The 9,104-nt window shown below is 42.6% G+C and overlaps 1 protein-coding gene across 1 annotated transcript in view; it reads left to right on the forward strand.

The window, feature by feature from the left end:
- The first annotated feature begins 8,850 nt into the window (after positions 1-8,850).
- The window catches only part of SERPINB5 (serpin family B member 5), a 13,910-nt gene continuing 13,656 nt past the window's right edge, over positions 8,851-9,104 (forward strand). Inside the window, exon 1 of the mRNA XM_004379282.1 lies at positions 8,851-9,028. Coding sequence (XP_004379339.1) covers positions 8,861-9,028 — 168 coding nt within the window. The 5' untranslated portion in view covers positions 8,851-8,860. The remainder of the gene's footprint in view (positions 9,029-9,104) is intronic.

Genomic DNA, 9,104 nt, shown 5'->3' on the forward strand with positions numbered 1-9,104 from the left:
AACCTTTCGGCTAGCAATCAATTAAGTATTGTCTAGCATTTCTCAAGTAATAAGTAGTACAGCCAGCTTCCAAATTCGTGACTCTTTCTCTAAACCCACGTTTCCCCACTACACCTGGATAGTGTGATTTTTGAGAGATAGTGTGCCACATTTTTCTCTGATGAACTTTTTGCCTCCACCTGTTCCAATAATGCCTGAAATTCTACTTTATGAGTTCAATTCATTTAGTGCATGACTTTGACCCTGGTTAAAAAGAACTTACTCAAGGCCTGGGAGGAAGGGAGCACATTAGTCAGTTTAGTGCAATGAGTTGTCCTCATTCATTTAGTCAACAAGCATTTATTGACTGCACACTGTATGTCAAGCCCATACAAAGTGACAAGGCCAGGTTCTTAATTTTAAAATTCTCATACTCAGGTAGAGAAGACTGTGAAATAGATTATTATGAAACTATGTGGGAAGTGAACTATAGAGATTGGGTGAGCATAGCAGAGAAAACACAGGCTCAGTTTTAGGTCCTTTCTTGAAAATAGCTTTTGTTGGAAGGGAGTAGGTCCCATTGAATGAAGGAGCTTCTGGAAGGCAGGAAAATTGGGAAAAGCAAAGAGCCAGCCGGCAAAGAGATTTCAAAGTAGAGCTGTGTAATCCTAACCACCATATTTTATTGGGAACCCCTCTGCCCCCAACCAAATAATTTCTCCTATCCATTGATATTAAATATTTTGCTAAGCATAATTTTTGAATATATACATATAGCCATATATATGTACGTATGTATATGATTGTTGTTGTTAGGTGCCGTTGAGTTGATTCTGGCTCAAAGCGACCCCATGTGACAGAGTAGAACTGCCCCATAGAGTTTGTTAGGCCCTGGTGGCACAGTAGTTATAAGCTCTGGGCTACTAACCAAAAGGTCAGCGGTTCGAACCCATCAGCCACTCAGAGGAAGAAAGAGGTGGCAGTTTGCTTCTATAAAGATGACAGCCTTGGAAACCCTATGGGGCAGTTCGACTGCGTCCTATAGGGTCACTATGAGTCAGAATCAACTCGAGGCAATGGGTTTGGATATTTTTTTTAGTAATCTTTATGAGAGCAGATTGCCAGTCTTTTCTCTCACAGAGCTGCTGGGTGGGTTTGAAACACCAACCTTTTGGTTAGGAGCCGAGCGCTTACCTGTTGTGCCACCAGGGCTCCATTTGCATGTGGTAGCTACCTATTAAACAGAAGGGTGGTAACAAAAGAGTAGAAAAAGGATAAGCGTGTGTGTGTGTATCCTTATATATAGGTATCTCTGCATGTGTGTATGTATATACATGGGGTATTTTTTCCTTTTTCCTTTTTTGATCACCTTTCTGTTTAGTAGGCATTCTGTTTTGTCATCTAGCAGAGTGGACTGCTGCACTTTACCTGGAAAGGACAGAGATGAGAATACTCTTTGTGGCATCAACATGTTTGAGAGGTATTACCCTATCACATATTCCTCCTATTTCATATACTATTTCACCTTCCGGTCCTGCGCGTGGGCTACTGGTGTTCCCTTTACTTATTTAGTTATGAGTGTACGCATTTAGCTCCAGGCAGGCTCCGTTAACAGCCCCTTCCTGCCCCGGCATGTCGAGGGCCTGTAGAAGCTGTGCAGACAACAGCAACTTCAGACTGAATCATTTTTTTTCGGTCATGGAAGCGCAGCCAAGAGGCATGAGTAAGAGCAGAGTGAAAAAGTGGGAGGGACAGAGAGAGTGCGAATTAGGAGTGGTTCAGGTGGGTGTGGTGGCAGCCCAGGTGGACAGACTGCTCTTTCTGCCCTATCCAGGGTTTCTTCCACAGCAAGTTCTTTCTGCTCTGTAACTTTCTTCTTGTTTGCCGGTGCGTTTGCCAGGATAGCTGTTAAGCAGGTAAGCAAAGTGGGGTGAGCAGGCTGGTGATTCCTTTCTACGGGAATAGATGACGGGCAGGGTGAACCAAGCCCACACACTGGGTCCTTCCTGCTGACAGGCTGTGGGCTTCCTGCTGGGACCTCACAGGCTCTGTTGGGCAGCATTTCAAGTTCCCAGGCTCTGGGAACCAGGAATGCCATTTAGGGAATGAAACCACTTAACCATACAAGATAAGACTATGGAGAGATGAAGAAATAACATGTTTAGAAGGTTTTTTGGGAAGAGATGAAGAAATAACATGTTTAGAAAGCTTTTGACTAGTGCAACAGTCAAGTTATGGAGAAGTTTACTGATGACCTTTTCAGCCTTATTTTGGGTTTCAGACTAGTCTAAGATTTTAAAATATACGAATGAATTTTGGAACGTTAGTTCCAAAAGGGGCTATTGTTGTTGTTGTTAGGTGCCATCGAGTCGGTTCTGACTCATAGCGACCCTAAAGGACAGAGTAGAACTGCCCCATAGGGTTTCCAAGGAACGGCTGGTGGATTTGAACTGTTTGGTTAGCAGCCGAGCTCTTAACCTGGGCTCCCCAGAAAAGGTGTGGCACACAAAAACAGGAGAAAGTTGAGGAGTGTTTGAGTGCCTGGCTCACCTTCCTTCTTGGTATGTGGGGCTAAGATTTAGCTCTGTGATGTGCTCTTCTTTTTGGCATTTTAAAACATCCTATCAGTTTTTCATCTATTTGCAACTACTTTCTTTTAGGCAGGGTTATTCTCCCTCGCTTTTGGTTTCTGCAAACTTTAAACACATTACAGATTTCAAAGGCATGTTATTGGGCAATTCAGACCTTCCTCATAAACTCGACTTTTTTATGGCTTCATTTACGTACATCATACTAAAGATAAGTTTAACATGCCAGGCTGTTCTGCAGACTCATAACCAGATTAGGCTCAGATTCTCAGAGCGGGGTGACCTTCGAGATATTTCAGCTCAGCTCCCTCATTTTATAGGTGAGGAGCAAGGCCCCACAGAGGCGAGCTGTCCATGTCATGTAGCTGTAAGAGGTGCAGTTTAATTAGAATCAAGGTCTTCAAACTTGGAGCTCAGGGTACACTTAACATCTTTTTCACTCCCTACATCACCCAAGAGGTTGTGAATAAAATTAGGTGGTTCCCAACATCAGTCCTTGCCAGGAAGTGGAAGCACTCGGTGGGATCCTTGATGGGTGGAGAGAGAGACGTTTGTCTGGGGAGTTTGTTTAATCCAAGTCAGGGTTTCTCAATAGAAAGTGAGTCAGCGGGTCTCTATCTGTTCTTACTAATGCCTTGGATTCTGCCACTTCAGTTCCTTTGGGTTGTGGATTAATTTTGAGGCTATGCTGCCTCAGTGATTTGGATCATTCAGGTGTGGCAAGTCGGGCTCTAGTTTCCTCTTGGGCAGCAGTGGGGTGGCCCTGTGGTCTGGCTGCTAAGCAAATGGGAGCAGCTGTGATGTTCCAGAATATCTCCACCAAGCAGAGCTCCTTCTCCGTTGGAAATTAAGCAATTAACTTGATTACTAATAGTTGCATTGCGCTTTGCTGTTAACAGAACACTTTTCATGAGCATTTACTCATTTAATCACTTCATTTAATCCGCATAATATCCTTTCACATGGCAGAAGTTGCACGCTCTCTTGTTTTATTAATCTGGCCGTGACTTTTCTCCTCATAGAGTCAGAGTGCAGATGGTAGGGACTGTGTTTTTAGGCATTCCGAGGTTTTATAGGAATTATAATAGGCAAGCTTTCTCAAGGGAAGGCCTAAAGACCTGTCACAGCACATACTTAGAGATTTTTTTTCACTGCATGTCTCTTCATCTGTAAAACGAGGCAGCTTAGACTAAATGATATCTACTATTAAGCAGTCTACTGCTAGCCAATAGATTGGGGGTTTGAACCCACCAAGAGGTGCCTCAGAAGATAAGCGTGGCGATTTGCTTCCGAAAGGTCTTGAAAATCCTATGGAGCAGTTTTACTCTGCACACACGGGGTCGCCATCAGTTGGAATCCACTGGTTGGCAACTAACAATAGCAACATACTCCGACAGTTTTTAAGGAATGAAGAAACTATGCTCACAGCTGTGTGAGTGTGTGTGTGTGTGTGTGTGTGTCTAACAAAGAGTAGGGTAGGTGGTCGAGAGGCGGGGTGACCATATGTTGTCCAAATCATAACATGTTTGAGACTGAAAGGGGCACTGTTACTAATGTCAGGATAACAGGCATAACCCAGGACTGCCCCAGGGCCTTCATCTCACCAAAACGTCTACGGACCAAAAGTTTGAGAACCATTGGCTTAGATGCATTAAATACTTTGGAAATCTTTGGGCACTACTTCCCTCCTACCTCCTTTCTTCCCCCACTCTGCATTTTTTCCCTAAATGATATCCATAGTTTCAGTTATCAGAACATTCAAAAAGGTAAAGAAGGAGTTAAGCTGGGAGCTGTAAATCCAACATTTCAAAAATGTATTTATAAAAAAAATTGTATTCAGTCATAAAGAGAAATGAAGTCCTGATACAGGCTACGACGTGGGAGAACCTTGAGACCATTGTGCGGAGCGAAATAAGTCAGGCCTGACACACATTAGGTACTCAATGAATACTTATTAAATGAACGTACCCATTGCCTTTGAGTCAATTCTGACTCATAGTGACCCCATAGGACAGAGTAGAACTGATGCATAGGGTTTCCAAGGCTGTAATCTTTACGAAAGCAGACTGTTATATCTTTCTCCCTCGGAGCAGCTGGTGGGTTCAAACCACTGACCTCTCAGTTACCAGCTGGTTGCTCAACCACTGTGCCGCCAGGGCTCCTTGTATTAAATGAAAGAAGTAGAATATTAATAGTTTGCAATGTTAGTGGCAGGAAAAGAGCAAGAGCTCCTTCAAGTAGGAAAATCACAGGGAAAATGTTTTGCGTTGATTTAAAAAATATATAGGGTACCCCGGAAAGCATGGCACCTGGATTGTCTATCAGCCCAGAACTAAATTTCTGAGGCCAAATCTTCAGACAGGGATTGGACTGGACTGTGGGACATAAAGTGATACTCGTGAAAAGTGTGCCTCTTAGTCAAGTAGATACAAGAGACCAGAGGGGTTGCTTCTGTCCAGACGTGAGAGGGGAAGGCAGAGAGGGTTAGGAGCTGGTTGAATGGACATGGTCGTGGGGAATCAGGGGCTGAGAGGAGGAGTGTGCTGTTGCAGAATGGGGTGAGCCATTAGGGACACATAACAAAGAATGTATAAAATTTTGTATGGGAGACTAACTTGAAATGTAAACTTCATTTAACTACAACAATAAAAAAAATACAGAAGAAAAAATATAGGATATCAGTATCTCTGAAGAGGTAATTCAGGATATGTAGGATTTTGGGAATTCTAGAGACTTCTGCGAAGACAAACGCCCGCAATAACGTAATTAGTAAGAAAGAAGGAGGTAAGGTGTGGTGGGGAAGCACCAGGGTGGGAGCTAGAAGCAATGAACTCCGGTTCTGTTTTTCCACCCTCACTTCCTGCCTGGGTGGCCTTGGGAAAATCACTTTGTCTCCGTCTGCTTCACTTTCCTCATCTGTAAAATGAAGAGGTGGGACTGGACCAGATAAACTCAGAGATCTCTTCCTACTTTCAAGGTTTGTGATTTTACAAAATACTGCAAAACGCGAGTAACTTTAAAAATAAATTCTTAAAACTGCTTTTGTGTTGCTACTTAAATTTCCCCTATTAAAAGAAAATAAAAGTGCTTTTTAAACTTTTATGAGACTAAAAGACGTAGCGTTTTCTGTGTTGGAGCTATAAGCGAAATTGTTTTATTTGTGTAATTATTACACAGTTTTCATGAAAACACAGAAGTTATCTCTGTAACAAGGTGATGATAAAATGATAAATTCTGCAGTAATTTTAGCACTTTGAACATGAGATTTTATCCTAAAAAATAAAAAAACCAAATCTGTTGCCGTCGAGTCAATTCTGACTCATAGCGACCTGATAGAACCGAGTAGAACTGCCCCATAGAGTTTCCAAGGAGCAGCTGGTGGATTTGAACTGCCGACATTTTGGTTAGCAGCCAGCTCTTAACCACTGTGCCACCAGGGCTTTGAACATGTGATTTTACTCTATAGAAACTACTAATTTCTATTCTTTCACACATAATTTTTATAGCATTTTCTTATGCAAAATAGTCTGTGCAGGAGCTCGATGCTTTTCCTGGGTGAATATTGTTAACATTGCTGACATCTGTTTAAATGCTCTGATTGTCTGGCAACACAGTGACCTGGAAATTGCCTGTGGCCAGAGTCAACTCTGAGCTACTTCAGCCCAGATCAACATGACAGTGTTTTTAGGTCACTTCGGAATGTTCCTGGATGGTGCAAATGCTTTGCTCTCAGCTACCAACCAAAAGGTTGGCAGTTCAAACCCACCCAAAGGTGCTGCAGAAGAAAGGCCTGGTGATCTGCTTCCATAAAGGTTTTAGCCAAGAAAACCCTACGAGGCAGTTCTACTCTGTAACACAGGGGGTCGCCATGAGTCAGAATCGACTTGACGGCAACGGGTTTCGTTTTTTCAGGTCACTTGGGACTAATCCCTCAAGCAACTGATCAGATTTACCATGCGGTATTTGATTGATTATTTAACTGGTGGTTGTTGGCCCCCACAACAGTTCCCACTCTGCAGACCCTTTCTGAGACCTCTGCCAAGCAGCAGACCATGAAGAGACCTCAGATATTAGGAGCTGCGTGACTTTCCCCACCTGAAGGAGAATTTTCTGAGAAAGGAACCATCTGTCACATAGACATGAAAGCAGGCCTGTTTGGACTCTTTCTCTGGGTGGTCCATAAAAAGGAAGGGAACCCACTGCCAGGCAGGGCCGGCCTGCTGCGAAGCGTCTCAGATGTCAGGTGTGTGCCCAGGCACATTTCCCAACAGGGACCTGGATCTAAGCCTTAGATTGCAATACAGTGTTAATTATATTATGCAATTAACTGAACTAAAAGCCACAAATAACCATTTATTCACATAGAGTCATTTAGACTAAATGTATCTCAAATGCTTATAATGACTGAATAATGCTTCATTTGAACAGAGTGGTAAGAACATTTTGTTCCCTTTGATCCGCCTGTAGGACTCGCTTCTAGGTGTCTGTGGTCAAATTCCCTCAGGAGAACTTTTCTAAAACGTGGGTTATATCTATCAGAATTTACCAAATTAGAATGAAAATGTAAAAAAAAAAAAAAAAAAGAAATATTTATTTACCAATTCATTTACAAATAATAATGCAACCCTTACATATTAACACGAATAACATTTTTATGAAAAATAACTTTTCTGTAGTAAAAAAATGTAGTGAGAAGAGTGATGTCATTTGGCATCTATGCAAATCTCTTTGATATTTGGCTTAATAGAAGACAGGTCATGTAGCCTCTGGGAAGTTCCACTGTGTATTTGTGAGAAAATGGGAGTAAAAAGGCAAATAATATCTTAGTATTATTAGGAAAATAATTTTGACCTTGTGAACCCCCCTGGAAGTGCCTTAGGGACTGCCAGGAGCCCACTGGCCATACTTTGAGAACCGCTGCTTTAGAAGAAATGGAATTAGGACATGAACAGATGACCACTCGCTGCAATATCCACTTTAACATGTTGCTGTAGAGTCAATTCCAACTCATGGTGATCCCATGTGTTACAGAGGCGAACTGTTCCATAGGGTTTTTCTTGGCTGTAATCCTTATGGAAGCAGATCTCCAGACCTTTCTGCTGTGGCATCTTTGGATGGGTTTGAACGACCTACCTTTGTGTTAGAAGTCAAGGGCAAACTGTTTGTGCCACTCAGGGACATTTACCATGATCCACATTTTTTAGCTGAAGCTGCTCTCTCTCACGTTTAATTAACATATTACTTGCTATTCCACATTTTTGCTGTATATGGCATGGCAGCCCTGCAGCCTAGTTATTAGTTCACATATCTTCCCAAAGAGATTGCAAACTCCAAGAAGGAGGGACTAAGGTGATCCTTACTCCACTGTGTATCATGTCTTGCACATAGTAGGTATGTATGAGCAACAAAAATAAGAACAGCTGCCGTTTATTAAATATTGCTATGTGCCAGGCACCCTACTAGGGCATTACTTACTAAGTATTACATTGAGCCACACAAAATTGCTGTGATTGGAATGTTTTTGATCTACAAAAATTTCAGCCTGGTGTGACTCAACCTAAAGCCTAATAGAAACAGTAGGTGTTAAACGAAACCAGCTGACTTTGATCAGTGCCGGCTACTGCCCTCACCACTGAGCTCCTGACAGTGGCTATGGTGGCTGAGTTAGCCAGGTTTGGGGATTCCAGGTCAGCACACAGAGGCACTCACATACTGGACCATTCAGACCTTACGACTTTTGCCCAGAGGTTTCTTGACAACTGGCTTCTTTTTCTTTTCCCTGGCTTTCTTTTTGAGTTCACATAATGTTCATTCCTTTCTTCTACTCAAGGAAGGGAAACCTTTGACTCCACTACTTGGTTGAGGAATGCCCGGGTGGCACAAATGGTTAAGTGCTCGACTACTAACTGAAAACCTGGCAGTTTGAACCCACCCAGAGGCACCTCAGAAGACAGGCCTGGTGATCTGTTTCAGAAAGGTCACAGCCTTGAAAACCCTGTGGAGCACAATTCTACTCTGCACATACGGGGTCATCATGAGTATTAACAATACTATTAACAATCACAACAAGAAACCCATCCCAAAAGGAAAGCTCATGGGCTGAGAAGACACCCTGGAAGATATCTACTATATAATTCAGAACTGTGAAGAGTGAAAAAGGAATCATAGGAGAATTATAAAAGACTACTACTTGGTTGGAATAGAATTTTATTGTGTTAGCAGAATGCAGTTAAGGACACTTACAGATACTTTTAAGAGTGAACCTGTCTCTTGTCTTTGGTTCCAGGTCCACAATGGATGCCCTGAGACTGGCAAACTCTGCTTTTGCAGTTGACCTGTTCAAACAGCTGTGTGAAAAGGAGCCGATGGGCAATGTTCTCTTCTCTCCAATCTGTCTCTCTACCTCCCTGTCACTCGCTCACGTAGGTGCCAAAGGTGACACAGCAAATGAGATTGGACAGGTAAGGCCCAGACCTTTGTCTGCTCTCAGTGGGAATACAGTTATTAAAACCCACAGGCAGTGTCTAGGGAAAAGTT

Source organism: Trichechus manatus, unplaced genomic scaffold (assembly GCF_000243295.1).
Source record: "Trichechus manatus latirostris isolate Lorelei unplaced genomic scaffold, TriManLat1.0 scaffold00063, whole genome shotgun sequence".
Lineage (NCBI taxonomy): Eukaryota > Metazoa > Chordata > Mammalia > Sirenia > Trichechidae > Trichechus > Trichechus manatus.